The sequence below is a fragment of the Acanthaster planci genome, linkage group LG15, assembly GCF_054643075.1.
Source record: "Acanthaster planci isolate LZ-2023a linkage group LG15, COTS_SCS, whole genome shotgun sequence".
In the NCBI taxonomy this organism is placed as follows: domain Eukaryota; kingdom Metazoa; phylum Echinodermata; class Asteroidea; order Valvatida; family Acanthasteridae; genus Acanthaster; species Acanthaster planci.
The window spans coordinates 2,668,785-2,695,620 of record NC_141791.1 but is presented as its reverse complement, the minus strand read 5'-3'; the positions used below and the strand labels follow the sequence as shown (position 1 = coordinate 2,695,620).

The 26,836-nt window shown below is 47.1% G+C and overlaps 2 protein-coding genes across 3 annotated transcripts in view; one reads left to right on the top strand and one right to left on the bottom strand.

The window, feature by feature from the left end:
- Positions 1 to 26,836, top strand: part of LOC110974391 (rab-like protein 3) — a 78,323-nt gene that overhangs the window by 30,655 nt on the left and 20,832 nt on the right. The gene's annotated exons all lie outside the window — the stretch shown is intronic.
- Positions 4,596 to 26,836, bottom strand: fzd4 (frizzled class receptor 4). The gene is made up of 2 exons (XM_022226462.2): positions 26,519 to 26,836; positions 4,596 to 9,687 (listed from the first exon to the last, which is right to left on the bottom strand). The coding sequence occupies exon 2, from the start codon at positions 9,247 to 9,249 to the stop codon at positions 7,357 to 7,359; it is 1,893 nt and encodes a 630-aa protein (XP_022082154.2). The 5' UTR covers positions 9,250 to 9,687; positions 26,519 to 26,836; the 3' UTR covers positions 4,596 to 7,356.

Genomic DNA, 26,836 nt, shown 5'->3' with positions numbered 1-26,836 from the left:
ATCAAGGAGTATTCAGGGAGGGAGGCCAAAATAACTACGGCACGGAAGCCCAAGGGTCTTGATGAAGTTGCATTCACCCGGGACAGACCGAAAAAAGACGGGCAGGGCCAGCGGGCGAGGATAGGATGTCGGACGGGTGACGAGTTGCTTTCTATTCGGTGTCCGTTGGGACCGGCGAGGTCAGCAATATGCATTTCCGAGGATATGACAGCGGCTGACAGTCGCTGATTTCCAGCTTGCAAAGGTCCCTGCACTACTTCAGTAGGTCTCGGGTTGATTTGCAGTTTTTGGCAGTTCGCTTATTTCGAGTTTCAAAGATGGAAGTTGAGCTTCATGTACGAAATGCCATCGCGCGATAGAAATGCTGATGGAAGGTTCATTTCTTTCTCCTCAAGTCATGTCTTTCAGTTGGAGAAAATTTCCAACAAAGTTCTTATCTCAAAAATATAAACGACGGCCTGGTTCCCTCTTTTAAAGAAACGCTACCTCAAAAAATCCCGCAGAATTTCCTCAATAAAATGTCGACAACATAAAGCACGGTCGGTATATCATTTGTTTCCCAAATTCCCTTTACAGCATGGTGCTGGAGACACTTTATTATGCCGGTCTCTCTTGATTTGATTTCGATATTTGCCCCCCTTTTTCCCACAGTGGTTACTATGCCTAAGCACAAGGGCCGATGCGCTAGCGTGCAACCTACAAATATTGTCTTTGATGTACCGCCTTTCGTATTTTTCATTTCATTTCTTCTTTTTTTCTCTCTCTCTCTCTCTTTAGCACACGACACACATCAGTTGTTCATGTTGGCTTGAGATGGTTTTGATTCTTTGAGCGCTAGTCTCCAAAAGCGAGTCCATTAACGTGCACATGATGTAGGTCGCCCAATCGACCGAACGAGTCTTATTCCACATCCACACGCTCAGGATGTCTGGCCGACTCGTAACAACGGTACAATCCTCACCGCCACACGCACACATACAAAAAAAAAATTCAAAAGCAATTTCCCCCAACACGAAGTGACAGTTCCCCTCAGCACGGAGATAAATATCTCGATTCTTAATATACATATATGTATATTAGTCACGTCTGGTGGGTCTGGCGTGCTATGTCTGTAATAATTATTTTTCTATGCCTGCGTTTTGGTGCATCTGGGTCGGCTCAGATGCCGTGCGAACACACTCGTCGGTTTAAGCCGATTAGACTATCCCTCCTCCCTTTCTACCTTTTTTTCATGCTCCAGCAAGAAATGTTATCTGCCGTAATCCGCTTATTGCTGTGACAGTCTGATTTCGGACTCTTGGGAGAATCCCCTCGACATTTCTGCCTGGTTCCTTGCCCAGGACTCCCGAGTCGTAGGGGGTCGTCGGGCCTGGGAACTAGACTAAAACAAGGCATGAGGGAACGCACGCACAGGCATTTCTGATTGGTTAATTTTTCTCGCCACACTGTGGAACTTCATCAGTTGGAAAGGATGGGCACCAGCGAATTTAGACTAAGTGATATGTGGGCGTTAACTAGTTCCTGAGAGTTTTGCTGGTATGAGCTGCCCGGCACTCTGCCTAATGTCTGAAATTATTCGTGAAAATGGATCTGATAGCGAGATCTGCATGCCCAACTCCAGAAAATTAAAAATAAACCAACCTCCTATTAAGATCACAGACTCACTTCAGTACCTGCACGGAGAAATATATGTCAGAGGACGCATTGCCTGGCTTCCCAAAATTCATGGTTTTTTTTTACAGTAACGCGGAATATGCAAGTTACACATGTATTATACATGCACAACTGTATGACTTATGCTGCTGCTGCTCTATACGAGCCCAGCTGTCAACATCCGCTAGCCGCTCTCTCCGTATTTTTGAGTCGTTCCAATCTTCCTTTGTTAAACGAAATCCAAGATGGCGTCGGGAGGGCTCATTACACCGCGAGCTGTCGGAACACATTTCCGTCACCAAGCCAGAACACGCACTGTCCAAACATGTCCCCCGCGATAATCACGCATGGACGGCCAAAAATAACATGGCTCTCGCCCCGTAGCCAAGAAGGGAAAGTCGTCGGGAGAAGGGGGAAAAAAATGAGTCGGTCAGAGAAATCTGGCGGCAGCTGATTCCCAGTCGATCCCCCCCCCTTTCCCTCCAAAAAAAAAAATGTTTCTCTGGAAATTCTTGCTGGACGGTTGAGGGAGATCGTATCGCCCAAATCTCCCGTTGCTCTGATTGGAAATCTGGCCGTGGTGTGCTATCATAATGCACAAGCATCGCCGACCGCACCAGAACAAAATGGTTGAAAAAAAAAAAAAAAAACCTCCGGCAAACCGTGGGCAAACGAAACTCAAATTTCCAAGACCGAGTTGTCAGCAGGCTTGCAAGCGGGCCCCGGAGCGCTCCGAGTCCCGTTCTCGGTGTTGTGGGAAATCGCACGTCCCCCCTAGCACTGCTTTTTGTCCCCATAGCATACCAGACCTCTGTTCAATGCGACGGGGGGGGGGATAAAAGGCCCCACTTTCACCAGACTGCCCCGGAGCACAGGCGCTTTTTATCACCGGACTATTTTTCCCCTCTTCGTAGCGGTTGTACTGTCAAAGTTTGCCCGTCTCCCGTTCGGGCATTGTTATTTTAAGCTTCTCACAGTTTCAAGGCGATTTGGTCTCATTTTACTTTTCCCCTCTCCCCAAACCGATGTTTTAGGGACAACAGTATACCCGAAATTCCACCCGATGTTTTTGGGCTGAAACTGTATCCAAGTCCTGTGATTTTGCCCCAACCAATTCTGTTCAGGGGAGTGCTGTACATTGCTAGTTTTTTTTAACATATATATCACTTTGTCTGCCTAGTACCGAAGCGTGTTGCTGCCAACGCGAAAAAAATTTATTTCGTTTAAACGACTTATCATCTCATTTAAACGACAAAGCTATCTTGTTTAAACGGCTAAGCATCTCGTTTCAACGCGATAACTAAGTCGTTTAAATGAGATAACTAATTCGTTTAAACGAGGTAAAATAATGTTTTCGCGTTGGCAGCAATACGCTTCCGTAACTTAGAGGTCTGGCTTAGACATGTCGCATAAAATGCGGTGGATGGAAACAATAAATGGACATTTAAAGATCACTCGAGGAAATATAATCCCGTTCAAAACAACATAAGAGTTTGAATACACCTATAAAACAATAATAATTTACTACGATTCAATGATACCCCCCCCCAAAAAAATAAGTCTAGTTCCTCAAAAAATGACAAAGGTTTTTCAGGGGGGCTGTCGGTCAACATTCCCATAAAAATTCACGGCTTTGAAGTGACAGCAGGTGGCTGCGCGATAATGCTTTATGGAAATTTTATTCGACCGCCGCATGCGAGTCAATACACACACTCGCTGTACACGACGCCGTGTACCGAAACCGTCCACCCCCCCCTTCAACAAGAGAAAGAAAGCGCAGAGAAAAAAAAAAGTTTCCCCAATTTGATCTTTGACCCCCACCTTTCAAACACGATCAATTCTGAGCGACGCCCGTGGGGCGCGAATGGCGTTTATTGGCGCAGATTGAAGGGATGGAAATCCGGCAGGCATGAGGTCTCTTCAAGTACTAGTAATAGCGAGCCCCACTTATGAAGTGGTTGAGGGTTTTTCTTTCTCTCTCTCAAATCATCCCGCCTTCAATATTTGCACCATTCCACACTATGTAGCGGGTTGGTCAGGTCAACGCGCCCCCCCCCTTTGTTGGGCTTTAATCACAAAGTACACACACGAACTTATAAATTAGCAATCTCTTGTTCAAACAGCGCGCACAGCCAAGGGACCGTCTTGTGTACGGAGCGGGCACGGCGCGCGAAAGATGGCGCGAAGGGGGCGACCATTGTATTAATGTCGCGCAATAGCAGCAGAGCAAAATAAAGAGTCTTGTTTTGAATTTGAGCTGGACAGTGGGCACGTATACAGCACAGCAGTAGAGCCAGCTGTGCATACCTGGCCGACGGGGTGACGGCCTGGCGATTCGGGTATGCCCTGACTGGCACACAAGATTATCGCCGGCTCTCCGGACGAAGGGCAAAGACGTTTTCGAAATGATTATGAAACTGCACGCATATAGCCCGAAAGTGCGGGCTGTGTTGACCGAACCGTCAACACCGATCTCATTATACCATAGGGAGGCAAACACGAAGGCGGGACCGATTCTGAATAAATAGATTAAGTAAGGCCCGTCTCTATAACCATTATGCAGTGTTTGGTGGAAAGCGTGGCGTGTTTTGGAGAATAGATCATCAGAGAAACCAAAAACATCTCTCATCAGCTTCAGTGAACCTTTATAATATTTGACGGGCCTTTTGGTATTCTGTGAGTTTGCATTAAGAAGGTCTTTTCATAAAGCAACGGCCGAGTAAATGTAGATTAACAATAAGTTACGCTGTCAGAGGCGGCTTACAAAATCTTAGTTGACAAATATCACCTGCAAGATCGAAATATCGTAAAAATTATGTGCATAACCCGATTCACACAACGACTTCCATGCAACGCGAGCCCCAGCGTACTGCTTGGACCTAGCGTAAAGTTTCCCTTGAAGAGAACTATAAAAACATGAGTGGCATTTTGACAAACTGTAATTCAAAGAAAGCGTGCCTTGACGTTTATTGATTTCCACAAGTTCAGAACAGCTCATCACCAGAGAGATCCACGGTTCTTTCGATCATTCGCAAAGAACGGTTTCGTGAGTTCCCATCCCCCCCCCAAAAAAAAGTTCTAGGAACAGATGCATAATGCATTCTCATGTTAAAACTAAACAAGGTAGGAATCACGATACAGTGTCAGAGGTCTGGGGTAATAAGAACTGCATGTGGCAATTTGAAAGTTGTCGATTACAGGTCGGAGAAGCACACCTTGAATGACACATGAAAACACAAATTTTCGGTGCTGGTAACCTTAATTCGTTGACCACGCAAAGTCAATTACACTCGACATGAACAGGTCACCAGGCCTGTGTTGCCATAGGGCAAATTTCAAATGACCTGTAGCACAAAAATTGCTCAGCAAAAAAATCTGCCGGGCACCAATCACAAGCAGGCGTACATTGCGTGTGGCAGAATGACTGGTAACCTGTTCTTGCTTAGCAAATATTTCTGACGCCTTGGTGCTTCAGAAAGTACAATAATTTCCTTCACAATTGATCCTGAAGCCAACTTTTCGTGATCTGTTCTGTCTTGCTTACCATAAAGTCAAATCATTAAATATCTTAGCACGGCCTTATTCAGGGATCAAATTAGCAGGTGCATAAGCCGGTAACTCTCTTAAAAGCTTAACAAAAAAATAAACCATCTGGAACAGGGTTCAACATTTTGTATTAGTATTCGAATAACTGGGACTTAACAATATACAATTTAATTTGGAAGTAAAACGAGAACGTTACTTAGTAACAACATTGAACCTTAAAGACAAAAACGGTTAACAAAAACTTGTAAAGTCCCATCAAGGTTTGAACTCTCTAGTTCAGTTTAAAGTTCGGTACAGGAGGGATGGCTTTGAGACAGTTTGGAGCCTAAACAGCTAAACCCGAGGCACACAAACCATTGTTTTCCAGTGCATTGATACATCTGGGAGGGAAAAAGAGAAAAAACACATCTAGAATCTAGAAAATTTACCTTCTCGTTCATGTCAGCATGCCTCATCGAAACCCTTTCCAATTCCAGTATAAATGTGTGGCATTCTTGACGCCAGATTTGCTCTCTTCTAATATCGGCAGGTGCCTTTGAATTGGGGCATTGATTTGTCATCATTATCATCAATCCCCCAAAAAAATGGTTTCTAGAGATTCTTGCGAGGAAACTCCCGACAGGCACGAGCACCGTTGTCATGGTGCATTTTCGACTAATATTTAATCGAGTAACATTGTTCAGAATGGCAAGTGTCAGTCTCCAACAAGTAGATTTCTTCAGTCACGTTCAGAGAGTGTCTTCATGTTGAGGAGGAAGGGGCTTAGAGAAAATGGCGCCACACATTGATTTGAATCAGGTTCACACGTCATTGGTTCATGACTTCAACGTAGCATTGGTTTTAAAACAAAACGTTTAAGCAAACCAACATAATGTCCTTTGTTCCTAACTGAAGCGAAAATGCACCCTATACATGCGCCGGTATACCAACCATTTGATCCGACATTCATGTTGAGCCCCAAACTCTTTCCGCAATGTTTCTGTTCCAAAAGAAATGAACGGGAATTGAGCACAGTTCTGAAAACATTGAAACCGAACAAAAATCACAGCCCTCAAGTTACAAATCAGAAATTCGTGATAAATCCTGAAACCTGGGGAGGTGAAAAAAAGTTTACAAAGTTTTCAGGGCCGTTCATTATCCTTATTAAATCGCAACCAAATTTCTTTCAAAAACCCAAAGAGCAGCTCTAAAGTTCGAGTTGGAGTAAGTTCCAGTAACACGTTGGGCGGATCCGCACAATGGCACAGCGGTGTATTGAACAGGTTGCAGCGGATGCCCTGTAGTTGTACATTTACGGATTTTCAATTAGGATTGTTTAATAACCGAAAGTAAAAGAAGTCGAGCTCATTTGCTTGCCTGAGTTACTGAAATGGTTTCTATTTGCTTTGTGTTCTGGCAGGAAAAAAGGAATTGAAGGGTTTAATAATTTCGTGGAATTGGCCGCACGTTAAAACCTATACCTGTAGATATAAGTGGCTCAACGCGGGCAGGATAGCTGACTGATTAGAACGGGCACTTGACAGCTAGCGTCCCGTGGCCAGGGGATCTGCTATGCCCTTTCTATTGACCGTTGGAGAGACTGATGTTAATTTGTTCCGACTCGCTTCACTCTTTCGGGTCCCTTCACTCGGACGACGGAGGAGCAGGAGGGCAGAGCAAGACAATACCGGGGCCGCGGCCCGGGACAACAATGCCCGGGCCGGGGCACATTTAACGGTATTTACTCCCGGGTCCGCACCGGCTATTGTCCGCTCACAAGAGAGGGAAAGACTGCTTAATACCTTTTTGACTTTGAAAGAGAGAGAGTTGGGGATTGATTGTGAGCCGAGTGAAGGACCACCGAAGAGTCTTGAGCGAATGGAACCTCCTTGGTCTTTTTGAAAAAGATATAATTACCGACAAACAGAGGAACAAGTTGTATAAATATACCGTACAAAACACGACCCAGACCTAGCCATGGTTAAACCATAGAACCTTATGGTCAACAGTACAGTTCGCTATCAGGTACAGGCATGGTTTGGCTAGCATTGAGTTGGATCTCTATTAATAACAATAATAATATATATAAAACCGTCTATATTTATAATAACTTACAAAGTAGCAAATAAGGATTTGTTTTGGTTTAAAGCTTCTTGTTTTGTTGTTAAATGAGAAATATTACACGGCTGTCTCGTTCCCACCTGGTCCCACGTAGACGTTGCCCGCTTTTCCTCCACAGATGGTCGGGAATAAACTGTTCGTGAATCGCCGCCACGACAGCAAGGTCTTGGCCGACCAAATCCACATGCCGCTGGTGACCCCCACCACCAGCGACATGAATATTTTCAGCATGTATACCTCCACATTGGGGGTGAGTCCCAGCAAAATCCAGACCGTCCGATTGGAGCGCTCGTAGAAGTGGCAGGCCACCACAATGGTGGCCGGCACGGTGTAGAGCACCGAGAAGAGGCCGATCTTGACCATCAGCCGCTCCAGCTTGTCCGTCTTGGTGCCGTCGTTCTTCATGACGGAGCGGATCTTGAAGAGCGAGACGAAGCCGGCCAGGAGGAACAGGGTGCCCAGGACCAAGTAGGTGAACAAGGGGGCCAGCACGAAGCCCGTCAGGGCGTCTAGGTTCTGGTTGCCCACGTAGCACATTCCCGTGAGCTCGTCGGCGTCCACCACCCGCATGATGAGCACGATTACGGTCTTGACGAAGGGGATCCCCCAGGCCGCCAAGTGGAAGTAGGTGCTGTGCATCTGGATGGCCTCGTGGCCCCACTTCAGCCCGGCGGCCAGGAACCAGGTGAAGGTGAGGAACACCCACCAAATGGAGCTGGCCATCCCGAAGAAGTAGAGAAGGAGGAAAGTCACGGCGCAGCCGGTGTTCTCCAGGCCCTCGCTGATCAAGAAGCTGGTCTCGCCGTCCTCGTCGCAGGCGATCTTTGCGTAGCCGGCCACCAGGCGCACTACGTAGGCGATGCTGTAGACGCTGTAGCAGATGGCCAGGAAGATGATGGGCCGCTCCGGGTAGCGGAACCGGGAGGGGTCGATGGCAAAGGTCAGCACGGTCAGGGTGGTGGACAGGAAGCACATGCTGGCCCAGATGGCCATCCAGATCTGAGCGAAGTGTTTCTCGTTGGAGTTGAAGAGGAGGTTCTGGTCGCAGCGGAGAGCGCACTCCTCGTTCCGCTTGACGTAATGCCACTTATACGGGGACCGCTTGTGCTGGCAGTCCCGCTCGCTGGGACCCGCGGTGGGCAGGGTGGGGATCGGGCGCATGCCACCCCCTCCGTGCCCCCTGTCAGGCCGGTCCCCTGGGTCGGAGTCCGGCTCCGGCGCCTCCATGCACATGGTCCGAGCGTCGTTCTGTGGGGGGAACTTGGAGCAGTTGAGGCTGGCCGGCCACATGAAGCCGAACTCCTTCAGCACCGGCTCGCACTTGTTCTTGACCCGCTCGCACATACCCCGGCAGGCGCCGATGGGGATGTCCACCTTCTCGGTGCAGAGGGGCACGTAGACGGAGCAGAGGAAAAAGCGGAGGTTGGCGGAACAGCCATACTGGATGAGCGGCGTGAAGGTCTGCAGCTGAAGCTCGGCGTCCTGCTGCAGCTCGTGGCCCACCAGGTTGGGCATGCGAGTCACGTTGTAGCCCACGTCTTTGCACAGCTTAATGGTGATGGGGATGCACTGCTGCGGCTTCGGGTTGAACTCGTCGAAGTGATCCTGCCCCCGGGCACACGGTGGACCCGTCGCCAGCAACACCACCAGCACCGCCAGAAGCGTAAACACCGTCCACGGCAACGGAAGTCTCGCGGGGATCGCCCCACCGCGACCACCGGTGAGTCGGCCCTCCGCACCGGGGTCACCGCGGCCCGAATCCACCCGGCCGCCACGGTGACGTCCCTCCTCGCGCTGGCAGGCCATAATCCCACAGTGGTCAGTGTAACAAATCCAAGACGCACGGGCAGAGAAAGAGAAGAAAAAATCCAGTCCTAGAAGCTCCGCTGTATATGTGGTGGGCAGAATGAGTTGAATTGTCCAGATCCCTGGAGGGCCTTCCACTGTCATCAGCTCAATGTTTTCACGTAGTAATGTGCCACTCTGCGCTACATTTTTCCGCCTCCGTGTGTGTAGACAGAGAGAGAAAAAAAGAGTCCTCGAAGCTTATCGGTGTCGACCTTCGTTCTGCTTACACTAACACACAGAACTCCCCACAGTATCACAGCACGGTGTGCGTGTTGACGGTGCACGGTGTAGTACATGTACTGAGTCCTTCAGCCAACCTGCATGACAGTGTGCGCAGGGAATGAAACGGCTACAGTATACCGATCAATACGACGAACAGCACCACCGCGATATGGAAAAAAAATCGAGAGATCGAGTTCTCAGCACAAACTCTAGCGGTCACAGCGGCTGCGATACACAGCTTTCATTATGGTGAAGAACCGCAGTTGAGCACATCAGCAGAGCGCCCCTCGGCTGTGTACGACGGAACAGTCAAAAATCCTATGGAAAGAGAGAGAAAAAAAAGAGAAAATTGTTGAGGTCCGCCCGATGAGTGATTTACAAGTTCACGTGTGAGAACGCAGACGGGTAGACTATGATCTCCGCACGAACACTTCACATGGCACATTGATCACAAATCTCCGGACTGACTGCCTGCCGATGTGCCTCGAAACTATGCGAGTATATGAAAGAAGCTCGAGCTAGCGACTACACAGGGCACGACGAGCGGTGCGCGAGGTATGATGTTAGTGAGGTGATCGCGGGTAGACCTACTGCACCCAATCTCCAAAAAGCACCACTGATTAAACATACTCCCGTCGCCTAGTCGATAACAACCCGTCAATCAAACCTTTTGTGCCAGCGCCAACAACACACACACACAAATACCCCCTCGCTGTTGTACTGCGCCGCACCAGTACGTAGGCACGTCCCTGCGACCCGCTATTTTATCGTCGGCTACCCGCTGCCCCAATCGCCAGCTTTGTTTTTCCACCGAAGCTCCGCCCACTCATCGATAATCCGCTGCGCCGAGTGACGGGCGAGAGTGACCCCGTGTAAGCCACGGGGGCCTGGGGTAGCCGGAGAAAGAGGCAGGCACAGTCGGCGCGCCATTGGCTCACCGCACTCGGTTCATGAATAATATAGCACACCGGTCTAAAAAAAAGTGCACACTCCTTTGCTAATAATTCACTTATTTTCCCCCCTTACTAGCTGTATTTTCCCTTCCTGGGCATAATGCGCGATTATTTCGTCCCGTCTTTTTTAACAACTGCTGAGTTAAGGGGGCCTGGAACTCCAACTCGACGGCCCGGATTGCAGCCACGATTCGCTGATATATCACCGGAATTAGTCCCACTCCATAATGCCGTAACGCCAACATAGCCCCATTTTTTTTTCCATCATCCAAAACTTACCACACAGCTGCCTAGATGCTGTGCGCGCCAAAAAATGCCCGGGGCAACACACAGGCTGAGGTTTCCTTCAACTCTTGTGAAACTTTCTGACAAGCCCCTGAACTGTTGGATCATGTTATAACTCACTGCACAATGCAAATGGTGTTGATAACGACAACAGAAAACATCGGTTTGACGTTGATGGGGTTGACAATGACACGAATTCGAAGTGGCAGACAGGAATCTGGCCACACTCCATCAAAACCCCATTATTTCGTTTTATCAGCTTGTACGACCAAAGAGTTTTTTAAAAAATCACAACGCTAGAGAGGTTCCGAACGTAAATCATGAAGGTTATTGACAATCTTCCCCCCCCCGGTCCGTTTTTCCACCCTCAGTGTGCATTATTTTATTTATGTATTTCCCATTCATGGGAGTGGATATTGCCGAAGCCATCAATTTCCCCGCTCTCAAGTGCAAAACTGATTTTTGGACATGTTGTAATCGCTACTAAGTGCCGTTTTCCAATTGCCCAGTTTTCAAGTTCTCTGGTTTTGTCGCCCAATATTTACACGGACGGCCCGGTGGCCGGGGCCCCGTACACACATTATGCAGTTAGCGCTCAATTACGGTTATCAGCGGCGGGCCCATAACTCGCGCTCGATGAATGCCTCACGAAAGATTTATGGCCGTAAATGTGTCGCTGCTGTAAGTGGCAGAGGCTTCTTTTCCCTGACACGCTGCAGTCTGGTTTCCATAATTTCTTCGCTGTGCTGAGGACACATCTCGACCGAACAAGATCTAACAGTGGGACTGTATGTAGGAGGCGCTGAAAAAAAAAGCAGACCCACAACCTTTAAATGCAGCGCTGCTTTATTATTGACACCAGCAATGATCGGTTTGATATCACAAGAGAGTTTCGATACCACAACAGTGGAATCAAGGGGCAAAGTGCGATTACAAGTGAACATGCACGATATGAAGGCTACGCTAATGTTTACCAGCATCAAGGGAGAGCGGAACGAGTAGCAATGCTGGGTGGTTTTACACCACAAGTGTTTTGTCATACATAATGAAGCGACGGGACTAAACATGACTTTTAACGAGTGAAACAAGCTTGACAGGCGGGTAGTATAATGGTGCAAAGTTACAACCACGTCAGACTTTTTGAGGGGGGGGTCACTGATTGCTTGTAGAGCTAGAGGTTGTGGTACATGTGTACTGAAGTACGTCTTCATTTTGTGTAGCCATGCTGCGAAGTTTTTTTCCCCGAGTACTTAACATTGATCTGATTTGACTATCCTCACCTCTGATTTGGGTAAAGTATGTTTTAATTTTGTGTGGCCATGTTGCAATTTGCAACATAGCAAGTTTTTTTTCAGTAATTTATATTGATCTGATGGGACCACCCCTTACCTAATACGGGCGATTTATGAGAATTTCCCTCCAAGAGTTTGCAACGCGTTGGCCAATTGCAGCGCGCGAACTCTGTCAACCCTTTCTAAACGTGCATTGGGTCGACAGACTTCGCGCATCGTGATTGGTCAACACGTTGAAAACTCTTGGAGGCGCACTTTTGTGAAACGCCCGTATTGTCGATTCGGCCGATGTATCACCTTTTTATGCTGTTTCCGTCAGCGCTACTGATGCCCATACCCAGCTGCATATTTACGCATTCGGTTGAAACTCTTGACTGCCGTTTTATGCCATCAGCCGGACTGATCTGTGGAGTGATGTTGCTATATGTAACTGTGATCATGCATAATGGAGATGAAGCCGGGCATTTTGCAGAGACTCGAGCAAGGTTGTAAAACTGTCTTCGCCATTAAAGAACATCCCTAAACGGCGTACGCCGTGGGGCGTCGTGCCGTGTAATGAAGGCATCTGTCAACTCGCCGGCTGACACGCCTCGCGAGTCCTGGGCTGCACGCGGCGGGAACCAGACCTACCGGACGCCCTGCCTGTACACAGCGACAAGAGAAAGAGAGAGACAGAGATAGGAGACAGCAATAAAAGCTTCCTAACGGAAATTACCTCCGGCCCCCATCGGCCGTAAATCACATCAAGTATTATTGCGTTATTAACCGCGCGAATTGTCGAGTTCTTTTTTTTTCCCCTCGATTTTAATCGATAGCGTGCTTGCTTAAAGCGCCCTCTGCCGGACATAGTTAGACATTTATAAGCAGAAATGTCGATGTGCCATTTCTGGAAAATGAGTAGCATTTCACGCCTGAGAAACCGATCTTATCTCCAAACCGCAGTAAATCTGTTCATAATAAGGTGCGCTAAAACCCCCTTTTCTATAAATAGTTGTGTCTTAGGCATCTGTTAACAGAGGGCGCCACTGGTGTCAATCCTGTCATTCTTCAGGTATCCCGTTTCATGCGGCAAACCGAAATCATTTTTTTTATTGTAGTCTCTTTGTTCCGTGTGTCCACACGTGTATCCACTCTTGACAAGTAAACAGTCACGTGTACACATTTGTGAGGTCCGGATCTACACTTATCAGATTAAAGGCCAAAAAACACTCAACGATTGTCCGGGAAAGGGAAGCCGTTTCCAGTTTGATTGTTGATCATAATTCATGCTATCTGAGCGGAGTATTGTACAGTTCGAGAATAAACGCCGAAGGAGGGTGACTCCAAGTTCAGTTGGTTTCGTCTTGTAGACCATTTTGTTTTTCGTCGAATGTAGTCACACGCGCGGCGTAAAGTCCAGCGTATTAATTAAACACCGCCAGTTAAGTTTGTTTTGATGGAATTGTAAAACAATAATAGCGAAGTGCTATTTTTGCAGGCCCCATTCGAGACTTTGTCACTGTTGGCTTTGGACAAACGAAACGTGTTCAGAGCCTTTTTTCATGGTTTGCATGGCGCATGCACCAGCGTGACGACGGTCTACGACAGCACATAATTTTTTTTGTAAGTGAATGAGGCTCCGAAGGGCACTGGTAAAGGCTCAAAGATTTTGGACAGCGTGCGCCCTTCGTCGTCAGGAAAATCGGTGTGCGGGTTGAAACAGGCTGCAGCCTGGTTGTGAAAACAATTAAGCCTTCGCCCAAATGAATGTGTTGGCGACAGGCCTATATACTTTAGGCCGAAGTCTTATCCTGCAGAAGGCCACATTGACGAATTTGAGATGAGCAACGTTTGTTTCCTCTTTTCCCCCCCAAAATGTGATGTTCATTCGAAAACTTGTCGTTTGGCCTCCGAGGGGGGGCTTTCGGTGTTCCATTTCTGTACCTCCCCCACACGGGTACCACCACACGCGCTAATGAAGACGAATGGCCGGATTTAAGCACCATCCATCATGGTGAACCGATGACATTTCGGAAGATGGAAAAAAGAGCTAGAAAGAGAGAGAAAAAACTTGGCCGATGAACATTTACACGAATTGAAATAGGCTCAGAAGAAGGACGAGAAAGATGGCGAAACCACAGACGATGAACGGGAACGTTGTTTCGACCAAGGAGAGGGAGACATGACCAGTTCATCTCGTTATTGGTGTCCGACTTGTCACCGTTCTTTTTTTTTTTTTTTAACTTTACAAAGCAGACTCATCAGTCAAGACTACGGGCCAGCCGGGCCGGTCGACCCACGGGGTCCCAGCTCCTGGTATGATTGGCAGGTTGTTTGGTTTGACGGCGTGCCGCAAACCTTTGCTGAAAGATAAAACCTGGCCAGGGATAATACGAAAACATTTTTTTTTATTTTCCCACGAAACCTTATATGCCTTTGATAAGGCACCCCGGTATTTACCCGACCGTCCTTTAATAATGAGACGACGAGATGGGACGGGCTCGGTCTGGATGTCACCTTTGGACCCCCGAAATGCTCGTGTAAACACCATCCCGATGGCTCATAATTCATGTGTGTATACAAGTGTGTCCCCATGTGGTGTGTATAATTAAATGATTCCATCGCTAATTCCGGTTCGCCGGGCCGCATACCACACTGACACAATATTTGTCATAATTTTGAACGAGCAAACTGGGATATTCCTCCTTGTTCGGATTGCACTGGACGAAAGGACGCGAGCGTACCAACGACCTTTGCATCATTGCGGGTCGGTGCCAAAAATTCCAATTCCCGATATTAGGCCTCAAGTGATGGTTCCCCCCTCGACAGATTCACTTTCTTGAGAAAAGTCGTAAACATGTCAGAACACAAGGCTGTCAGCGAAACGGACATCAATTATTTTGTCGCGTCGCCGTGTTGAAGAATGCAGGCAACTTCGTATAGCTTCGGTTCCTGGGGTTGTGGGGACTACTTGTCGTTCGGCGGTGAATGGGACGAGAGCCAAAGAAATGTCACGGCGCAGAGTTTTGTATCAAAGCTGAACCTGCTGGTGACTTCTTGTCTCCTGTGTTGTACAACACAGAGCAAAAGTTGGAAATCAAGAACGCTCTGCAGACATGTTCCAGCTGGAACTCTGTAGCTTCGTCGCGTCGCAAATTCACCCGGGGTTGGCATCAGAGCGGACCAAATGTTGCCCTGCGGGTTGGCAATTTCCCCACAGCTAATCGAGATGCCAACTGCCTATCCAATCCGAAACAAGAGTTGCCCAGTTTTTATCTGATCTAGTAGCTATTACCGACTGTCTATTTCCAAACACAATACTAACCAAGGTCATTAAATTTCAAGTATACATTTTCCATTCCATTCTTGACCCTAAATCGGTTCCAGGGGGCAGTTACAGTATCTGCCTTTTTTTCTCCACGACGTATTAAAATGGAAGAAAGTGCCCATATTAACTTCGTAGTTTGTTGTGTCTACATGTGCGCCTACAAATTACTGTCCGAACCACCGTGTGACGTGGGTTGTATAACGGTATTTGAAGAGAAAAATGGTCACTATACATGTACATTTGAAACGATTGCGTAGGATCTACAGAATTAGACTTGAAATTTCCATTTTGTATAATCCAGACTATGGGTTTGTTTTTTCATAGCAATCTTATATTCTATATCATACTGAGTTTGTAAAAATAATCCCAGCCCAAAAAAGGAAGGAATTTGAGTCTGGAAATTACATCTACATAAGTAAAAATTAGTACAAAGAAAAACATAAGTCAAAAGTTTACTATGGGGAATGTCATAAAAGAATTCAAGTTTCCCAAACTGAAAAGGGGGCTTTGAGATTTTGATTGATAAAACACATTAGGTTCTGACAAACTTCGTAAGAGTTCTGTTCATAGGAATGGGCGCCGCTTTAAGATTTTGTTACGGGAGATTTGTTCCAACTTCGCACATCCTGCACCGGTAAAACAGAGGTCCACCAAGTGTACGGAATGTTCAAAATCTGGCGAGGTCCGGACGATATGTAAAAGACAATTTCCAGACCCAGAAATGTACCCTAGTCACGTGGCTGGATACAGCCTCGCCGGTTGCTGGGACAACCGATCGACCATGACCTCCTTAATTGGTCGTAAAAAATGCCACCCGCTTTAACAAGCCTCATACACCCGCCGTGGGGCTCTTTAAATGTTGTGTGATTGCGAATTAAGCGGCCCCGCCGCGCCCGGCGCGGCCAATCAAGTTAATAGCCGGACCCAGCGAGGGGTCCCGTAGAAGTACTCGGGACAAGCGGTTTAAAAAAAAAACTCCCGGCGGGGAAAGCCACCAGCACTGCTTGGGCTGGCTAGACTGGGAGACGCAGTTCGTGAGCCCGGTCGTACACCGAAATACAAGCGTAATGACACGGGTGTTTTAGACATTATAGACCCTACGAAAGATGTTGCCTTTACGCTGACAAAGGTTACAGTGATTCACTTCTGTAAGTTCACACTATCAGTCTGTTCAGTGTAATTGTCTCGAGCATCGTTGAATTTTTAAATTCTCGACGTTCCGAATCCCACTGACGCTTCTCGAAAAAGACGCGCATACACCACGTACCGGTTAACGAAAAAGAAACGGTTCTTTCACATCTTATCCGTCATCCAGAGCCGGGTTATTTTGGACTATGTCACAGCCGGGAGGGGGGGGGGATTCCGTCCCCAAGAACTCCATTAACACGGTGACCGATCGTTAAATATCACACTGGGTTTTGATGTTGTGGTCATTGGAAATTCATGTCCTTCACGGCTTCCGTGCATCGAGCTCGCACTGGAAAAAAGTAGGGCCTGTGGAAGTTTGGATAAGTTATCTCAGAAAAATGCGCATTGCGCGAGAACGGCTTGTCTGATTTCCACAAAAGAAGTGTCCAATTGTTACTGAAAATATCCAGGAAGGTTTGGAGCGTGGAAGGAATGAGTTGAAAGTATGCAGTAGAAAATGTCAAGGGGGCCACGGCTCTCTGAGAGTTAAACTGGAAATTATCTGTACTGAGTTCAGCAACCGAAATACTTTTAGAAATATAACTGGTGCGCACACATAATCCCAGTTTCGATACCTTTACTAATCGACATGACAAGTATCGACTTCTGTCAAAATGTGAGAAACGGCCTGTGTTATTGATACTTTTACCCTATGCAAGTAAGGATTTTCAAGGTTTTGAAAATCTATCTCCTCGCGGGCTTGAAAGCGGGTGAAATGGACAGTAATTAAAACAAGAGAGTAGGCCTATACCGTATACTCCCGTAACTGAAAGGTTGATTTTGAATAGTAACACCTCGGAATTACTCGCATTTCTTAAATTTGAAATCTATGCAAGCCTCAGGGGGCGATAATTATATTCTCACTCGCATTGGCACCGTAGACCACAATGATCCACGCGGGTTCCTACCCAACCCACGTTGGGAGGACAAGACGGAAGTGCAGGGCAACAGTGATGGATGGCCGGCGCTATAGTGCGCCGGTAATTAATATCACCGCATGAAACGCATTCCTGTTGAGTCTAGCACCGTCTCGGGGCCACGGTGGAGGCGAGGCGAGGCGAGCTATCGCCCGGTGTCGCCCTGGACAAATATGCGCTCCGCAGGCCCACTAATGAATTTCGTTAACAATTAACACGCGTGCAGCACGGCCTAAGCCTGGGCTTTCCTCTGGAAAAAAATCCATCCATATGGAACACAGGGGAAGGACGTTGACGGAATTTTGTCATCATCGGTCCATGTTTAACATTAATAAGATTTCATGGGCGAGGGCGTACACCAGACTGACTTAGACGTATTTATGCATGTCAACGGTGCATTTATTGCATTACATGTATCTGACGGGTTACTTCAACTTAAGTTCTGTCACTCAATGAAGGTTATGAATCGTTGGCACCGGCAAACCACCGCCGGTAGTCATCTATTTCTCAACAAGGTCCAATTTTTGCCACGCCCTATTTGAGAGTTTAAAACGTATTTTGGGGAAATGAAACTCTGACGTAATTGCCAACCCATTTACAGCCAAAGAATTACTGATATTTTCCACTTTTCGCCAAATTCATACGGCGCAAGGAGATTTTTTGCGTGTTTAAATTTTCTGATAAACCTTTCTCAAGAGTGCTCTCGCGAATCAATGACGCTTCCCGCGAAAAGTGCATTCTTGTATCTATTATTGTCAAGTTTGACCCTAGCAACAACAACAAAAAAAACCCACAGATCCTTTCTTCTTCCTTTTTCCATTTCACACATTAATTATCGTCACCAAAATTGGTTCTTTAGAGACTGGGTGAAGGGATACGGCGTTCCTTGTGCAAAGGCCCGCTCTGGTGCTGAGCCTGCAGACAGCTGATAATGAAGGCACCCGTTTCCCCTATGGTTGTTTGCCCTGGCTGTCGCTATTATGACCAGAAAACACCTCCAGAATACCACACACATGTTCCTTAATTTCCTCCTTTTAACGCCTGACACGTTGGTGGCTGGGGTAGTCATCTGTTCTCCTATTCATTCACACGAAACGGACGTTTTGTGATAGCGTAATATCGTTATCCGCCATGGCTGTGGGATTTTCTTGAAAAACAAAACCGTCTTTTTTTTTGTAAGTATTCACCATCATACGTGTTTTGTTGTTTTTTTAACATCTGATACAAGATGTCGAACAAATTGGACAAATGTGTACGCCCGAGTGATGACTTCATGAACTCGTCCACCATCCATCGCTATTTGGCGTCAAGGCACTCTAAAGGGTTGTTATTGGCTAATTCTAATCAGCCATTGATGTTACGTGAAATTCAGTTTCTACTTTTCACTGTTTCTGTAGTGTGACGTCACAGCTGTGTGCGTTGTGATTGGCTCTTTTTTCCCATCGTACCTTTTCCCTCTGTCTTTTTTTAATCAATAATCCGTGCTGTATACGACATACATAAATATGACATTGAGACCATCGTCCTCATAACACGATCTTGACTGTAAAGTGGTCTCTACTTTAAAGTGTTATCCCCCTGCGATGTACTTTCCATGCAGGAGGCTCATCGCCGAATCTGCTGGCTATGCATACGGATTGGGGTTCGGTACAACCTGCAGGTGTTTATCCCCCCTTCCTGGGTTGTCTTTAAGAAACTCTTTTTGAGCTTGTCTCCTCGACAAAAAAAAAACCCACTTTAGTTATCATTGTCGTGCCGTGAATGGGCGAACGCTTTATCACACAACGGGGTAGTTCGCACCTCATTATGAGCAATAATTGCTCGGGCAACTTTCGTCCGGCGACGGTGGGGGTTTTTTTCTCTCCCCCGTCCCTCTTCATAAAACATGGATAAGTTGAAAGTGGGAATGCACCCCCGGGGGAAGATGACACGTTCCGGACAACACCTCGAAAAAAAAAGGAAGAGAAGAGACTGCCCCAAAAAAGAGGAAAGCTGTCTGGATCGAAATGATGTTTTCTTCATCATTCATGCTCTCTTTTTTTCCCCCTTCTCATAAGATCCCGTTTGTTCCAGGGAAAACCGAACGTGACCCGGGATAATGGTCGGGGGATGTGCCGGGGCGTCCGTATTCCCCCCGCCAGGCACAGGAAGCCGGCAATGGAGGGAAACCTCACGGATAACGGCCCCGAGGAAACGAAGAAAAAAAATGGAAGGCGATGTGCACTCTTTTGTTCCCACTTTAATTGCATCGCAAAGAGAAAGTGAGGATGAACAGACCGAACTATAAGCTGCAGAAAAACACCGGACTGGTGCAGGGTTCCCTCCCCCCAAAAAGAAGGAGTTTATTGATTGGATTATAAGGGGGAGCTTACTGCATGGGTGGACTGAGCATAACGGAGAGCAGGTGAAGCGAAAGAGACCGCAGCTACGGCGGGAGAAAAGAAAGAGACGGGAATGCTATCGTGGGTGGATAACACTTGAAACTCGTAAGGATGCCGGCATAATACCAATAAAACAGGCCCCACGTCCTCTTTGGTTTGACAAGAGTTGAACAGAGGAATGGTTGGCCCGTAAAAGGGGCGGGGCGGTTCGTCGGCCCCCATTCAAGAACCGTCAACACAATGGAGTAATGAGCCGGCGACATTAGTGGACACTTGAGAGGCAAATAGCCCCATTCCCTGCTCAGTGATAAATGTGGTTTTGACGGTCTTGGACGCACGGGGGGTGTTGCTACAGATTATCGCATGTACCGTAACAAGGGTTGACCGGACGGCGCGATGTTCCACGGGTCAAAGCCAGTTGGCGGGGTTTTTCTACGCCGTCAGTTTTCTGTTCTCTGAATTGTTCTGGGTTTATTAGTACAGCCCACAGAGGACCTTAACTCCTTGGGAAATTGTTTCTGTCTCGGTGTTACCACTGTTAAAAGCAAAATAATCTCGTCACATCAGACTGTTAGTATAAATTTATTCTGAAAAGAAATGGTTATCTGAAGAATATTGCACTGAATACTAGCAACACAGCAAGAATATATAATGCATGAAAAACATGAGCGGTGAAGACCCTACGCCCGTTTTTCCCGTGCAGCCCTCTTTCGTCCAACTTTAGAAGGCACAAACTAGTTTCTCAAGTTCGTTATTCCGCTTAAAATGACACGATCACTTCCCAACAAGTTCATGTTTGATTCATGTTTTGATTCGAATCGGCTGCAGTAGCGCAGTGAAAGGATAACCTATCGGGAGCCCAGTGGAAACATAGAAGAAGGTCGTTTTCCCCTAAAAACTGGGACGACATTAAGGAATGGAACTGCGTAACCGCACCTTCGAGTCTGTCCACGGCGCGCCGCAGACGAGCGCAAAACATGATGTACCTTTCGCATGCCCAAAAAATGTCATGCACGCGCCTAAATATATATCAAAGAATGTACATGTACAAATACGTTTAGACACGGTTATATCAACATGTCAGAAAAACGACCGCAGGCGCGCTCCACGGTCTGAAAAAATAAATTCTCCTCTGCCCCGAAAAGAGAGAGAACCAAATACCCAAATTTCTCCACGCCAGATCTGCCCTAGAGGGATCTCCCTACAAAAAAACAACAACAACACAGCCGCAGCCTAATGCGAAGAGTTCGGGCGAGCTTGGGAGAGGCATTAGTGTGAAATTAGAATGGCGGAGTAAAAGCTCTTGTGGTCGGTCGATATACATGTACCTGGCTTCAAGCGGAGGCCATGCTTTAGAGACAAAACGGGGCCTTTTGGGGACACGAGGTTGGAAATTAGACGACATGCTACAACCCCACGTGGTAGCTTACCATTGCCGACGTTAGCTCAATACATGTAGCAACTGCCACGCTTCGACGTATAGGGATGAGCAGTTATTGAAGTTCATGAGGTGTTAACGACTTCGAAGTAAAAAACATTTTTTGTTTGTTTGTTTTCTTCACTTTTCAAGTTTAAAGAGCCAAGCACTCACTTCTCCCGCTAATGATATGTTGCGTCGTGACTCTGATTAGCCGTGGGCCCTCAACGCGGAAATTCCACAAAGGAGATAAGGGACCGTTGAGTGAAATGAAAGATAACCCCGCGTGGATGAGATACGGCCGGTATGTCCGTGACGTCATATATACATTTCCAACGAATCCCGTCGATCCGCCATCTTAGATGCAAGGCCTTGTCCGAAACGGATAGTATGCTGTCATGGCTAGATCTAATCACAGTGAAGCGGTCATGACAAAGACACGAATCCGTAGCCACTAAATACTCGACTGAAGCATCCCCATGGTACATTGATTTAATGCATCAATGTGAACCGGCTTGTATGTACTCTATCTTACATTAGGATGTGGCGAATGGTTAGTACAATGCATGCTGTTGGTTTCGCTGTTGTAAGTTTCTTCTACGGTGCTCATTCTAGATAGGTGACCACCTTTCCTTTTGCAATTTTTTTTTAAATATTTTCTCAATCTTAATACTTTTCAATTATTCTGCACACTGTCAGTTTAATAATTCGATATCAATTAACATTGAAGTAATTGTACTTGTGAAAAATGTCTCCATTCGGCTTGAAGAAATCAAATCAAGTTCGGCAATGACGTGTAGTTTTTAATCAATCAAATCGAATAAAAATGATTGTGAGCATACGATATGAACTACAAATTACAGAGCGCGACTCGTCCCTTTAAGGTGGTAATTTCTGTTGTACACCGTTGGGCGAATGTTCCTCGCTCTGTGGTAGTACATAACAGAAGAGAGGGGACGATTGCTTCGGGTAAAGTGTGTGCTCCAAGCGGCGGAGGCGGACTTATCAGCGGTTTGGAGACGTGACGAGGCCGGGCCAGGTCGGGTTAGCCACGCAGAGCCCTCCGCTTGTAACTTTGGCAGCGCATTATATCCGTGTAAAACACCCGGCCTCGGGCAATTATTTATGCAGCCGTCGCCAGCTATTATTAAACCGAGACTATACAAGCCCCCCTCCAAACCCAAGACTACTAAAAAAAAAAAACATTGCCAGAAATGTTCGCTTCACTTGCTGTATTGTTTATTTTATTCTTCCCTGATGTCGCCATTAAAGAGGCCGTTTGGTTTTTAGTGGTATAGCCGTAATTTCCTGCACAAAAGCGCGCAAAAATGTTGCTATATTATTCTGTCTGAATATGCGCTCCCGTGATGCTAACATTTTGTACTCGTACGAAGAAAGTGCCAAACTTTGCGCGGGAATTTACACATTTCAATCAGTCGTTTACAATGCACCGGCACAAGGAGATGGATGGGCAGGCTTAGTGACAATCTGGTAATTTTTTTTGTGTAGGGATCAGAGCGGGCTTTCAAACGACCTGCGTCGTGATAACGTTTTATCGTAATAGGCCTGACTGTTCTTCTCTTGCTATAGGCTGGTTCCATGAAGAAAGTCAGGATTTCAAAAGAAACTCAACTACAAGGCTGTACACATACGCGAAGACATGTGTTGTCATTTAATATCACCCTTAAGTTCCCTATACCCATGATATACCTTAGGCGGGCTCAACAATACCTTGTAACACAATTCTGATTTTCATAATCTGCCCACCAAAGACACTTTTTCAATATTTGGTCCGACTTGTGCAAGTCTATATTGCTTGTTATGAAATCCCAACTGCAAACACTATCCGGCTCATCCAAGTGGACGCTGTTTATTGCATCAACACCGCCAGTGAATGCGTTATCTGTATTCATGGCCACAAAATCTCGCGAGCAAAAGGGTCGTCGGGGGGGGGGGGGGAAGAAAGGAAGAAAATGGAGTCCGCAAGTCAAATAGTTGCCGCGCATACCGCAACGCCCGACTCCGCCTCGCGCCGTAGCCATGACACGGGATCCCCGGCTCTGTAATTGGATTTTCGCCCGGCTGGCGTGGAAGGCGGACTTGGGGGAGCCCCCATGTCAAGTATTGGGTATCGCACCGAGATTGGATTTCTGCAATTACCAACGCCAGGTGAAATTTTAAACTGAAGAGGTCTGGGGCCTTTGAAAGCAGCGGTCACTTGACGTGTCGATGCCGAGCCGCGCTCTATCCTGTTCAACTTCTGTGTGCAAATAGCTAGCTCTGATCGCAGTGCGCACCCCTACTAGCACTTTTCCCTGGGCTGTTTTCTTTTGTGAAAGGAGAAATCAATCTCGCCTGTGACGTCAGCCAGAGTCCGCCACAACATCCATTTTGGCGTACCCTTTTTACTCAGAATTTCTTTTACATTTTTTTCAATTCAAAGTAACTAATTTCAAGTTATTCTCCTCTCTTCAATGCGGGCGATTTACATAAGTGCGCCTCCGAGAGTTTGCAATGCGTTGGCCAATCACGATGCGCGAAATCTGTCGACCAAATGCCGGTTGAAAAGCTTTCGCGAGTTGTGATGGCCAACTTTGTTGCAAACTCTTGGAGACGCACAATTGTGAATCGCCCGCATAGCTTTCGTTCGTCGAGACAATTAAGCCCATCTGAGACTACATGTATATTCTTTGAATGTCACACTCACAATAACTGTCGTTTCCACACCGGTCCCTCGGAATTTCTACAAATACGAGGTTATACTCGATTAATGAAGCAAGAAATGCATGCTGCCGTATGGTGGAAGATGGCCTCAATCCGGGCTCACCACAACTAGCCACGACAAGCAGACGATTCCCTGGGGCGCCAGGGCTGAGACCGACTGCGAGTTTTACGATGTATCGAACCAGGAAACAAATGAACAAAAGTTCAGCGAGAAGGAAAAGCTCCAAATGGGACACGCCAGGCCAAAAAAAGCAAACTTTGGATGGATGTTTTTCTTTAGTTTGGCGCCCCCCCCCTTTCAACGAACGATCGGCAGCGTGTCATGCATCTGCTCGATTGTCGTATCGTATGTCATAGAGGGCACATTCTTCTCTTGAGACCCTGTATCCCATGGAGTATAGTACACATTGTAAACCAAAAAAAATATATAAAGAAGGTGGGTTTACACATGGCCAGGGGAAAAAATCACCTCTCGGCTCTCTGTGCCTGCCCCGTTCGATATAATGGGACTTTTGTGACACATAATCACGGGGGGAGGGGATAATTGGGCAAGTGAGTTTACCCCGAAGCTCAGACCAGGCCCAGGCACCGCAAATGGGACCACAGATTCCCCCCTCCCTCCTCCCCCATTGAGGTCCCTTGTCCGGGTGTGAAAGTGTTAAGCCCCGGCCCGCCTAAAGCCTTGAAGAACAACACAGCCCCTTGCGATTGCGTTGACCTGTCAAATTTCACTCCCGTTCTCCATTCATTGCAACTTTTTTTGGGATAACCGGTGTTTTCCAGGCTCATCCCCATATCCTACAGAATACTCAATGTGCATGCTCGACCGCCCGAAAGTTGTCTCGGGTCAAGAAAGCCTGTGACCCCCCCCCCCCGAAACTGTCGTAGATCCGCCTTAAGCTGATTTCGCGGCGCGGACGCAGAGTGCCGGGCGCTAATTGGTCGCGACCACGGCCTGTAAATTGCGTCAGAAATTAGGCCGGCGCGGTTTAATTTGATTTGTGGGGCCCATTAGCGTGGCTAATTACCCGACAACCCGGCAGAATTATCAGGGGTCTACCAGCTGTGAGGGGGCCAGGGAGGCGTTTAACACGGGGCGTGACTTGGAGCGTGCTTGGAGTTGTAAGAGATGTAGCCGTTGGACACACACACACACGGACAATCTTGAAACGAGCGCCAAATACATCTCGTGGGCTTTGCATTTTCGCCTTCGGCACATGTGTTCCAGTGACGCACTTAGGCGCAGATAATCAGGAACAAAAGTCTCCTGTGTACTAGTCGCCTTGGCTCTGTGATGTAACACCCAGGCTTATGTGCATAATTATGTATTATTTTTACTTGGTCAGGTGTGCTATGTAATGTTACAACTCTTGCCGCATCACAATAGAGTTTCAGTATAGTCCGACGTCATTTTGGTTCCCTTTGTAACCCGGCTCTGCCTTTCTCCTCTGAACAATGACTGTATCATCCAATATGCTCTGGCACACACCCTCTCCCCCTGGTCTGACTCAGTCACCCACTTCTTAACACCCACCCTTTGCTCCCCCTTAAAAAAAAACTTCACGGCGCAGAAAACGCGCCTGCAAAAATAACGCGGCTTCCGCAAACAATCCAGGCCGTGCATTCTCGTCACACACACGCACGCTGAGGAGAAAAAGTAGAATGACCCGGCAGAGCTAATCACTGAATTTGTCACCGGGGTTCAACCGGTGGTCCTTCCACCGCCGCCATAAACGCGATGCGGAGAAGGCTTTGCCAAGACCGAGCGACCAGTTGTGTTTATTCTGGTCAGAGGTCCTGTAATATGCTTTCCAACAAGGTAAACAGGGAAGAAAAAGAACGCAGGAGGGAGGCAGAAAGGAAAATAAAACTATTGCACTCCTAACAAAATAAAGTGTAAATTTGGACAAGACGGGACGGGCATTAGCGAATATTTCTTCTTGTTGTTATTATTTTTGTAGCCTGTCTTGATTGGCTTTAGGTCGTGTGTATTCAGGGGTCGCACTAATGCGGAAGTGTTCTTCCGCAAGAGCGGGCTTTGCATGTAATGCCCGCACATCGAGCAACAAAAAACGGTCGAGCCAAAAAACATACATCTAGTGAAGGGCGTCAAATCCGCTGGAGTGAACGGGAGCGAACTTTCCGAGAGGCACGGGTGATTACACTTGTTGTTAGGGATTTTTTTTTTCACAGGTTGGCAGTGTAAAGTCAAGGGTGCAGTGCACCTCCCTTGGCACGCACGGGACAGTTTTGACAGACGCCGCGAATTTCCGTCAACGATGCGTGAATACGTTGGGAGTTATGTTTCCTTGCGGGAAAGGTCTGTCTTGATACTCCATATCGTGCGCAGTTTTGTTTAAGACAAAAATCAGATGCTGGCTAACCAGACGCAAAGTTGTCGTAAAACCATAACATGCCGTTTTAGAATGCTGATTCTGTCTTACTGTAGCCTATGGTACCCTTTTTCGTGCTGACAAAATGATGTGTTCGTAGTATTTAGCTAACTGGAGGAACCCGACCACAACATAGGGCAGACTCGGTTCTTCGAATCGCGGACGGTTTGAAACCATGTTTCAAACGTGAAAAATCTTACATTTCAATCGAAAAACTCGTTAATTAACCTTTTTGACTAAGTTATATTAAAGAAGTAATATTCTGGGTTTACGGAAAGTAACCAAACCTTACCTTCGAGTACGCCTTGACAACCGGCATCAGTCCTTTTTTCAAAGATTGATTCGATTTTTCTTGCATTCGAATCGATGAATTTTGAGTCCTCCGTACAGCGTTGCAGATCGAGTCGTCCTCAGCTCAGAGCAGTCGTAACGTCATGATTGACACTTTGACGCGTCGTCTGAGGCCGATGATCGATTCTATCGGGGAGGCAGATGAAGAAGTAGACTAAGTTTGCAGAAAAATTAATGTCCATTTGGGTTCACCGTCCAGAAATACACACCTAGTTTCCCCGGCCATGCTGGCTGTACTCAAGACTAGCTCCGCTGAAAA

What these genes read in the sequence shown, in the direction of transcription:
- fzd4 (XM_022226462.2), bottom strand. Translation starts at nt 9,249, where the DNA reads ATGACAGTGGAAGGCCCTCCAGGGATCTGGACAATTCAACTCATTCTG.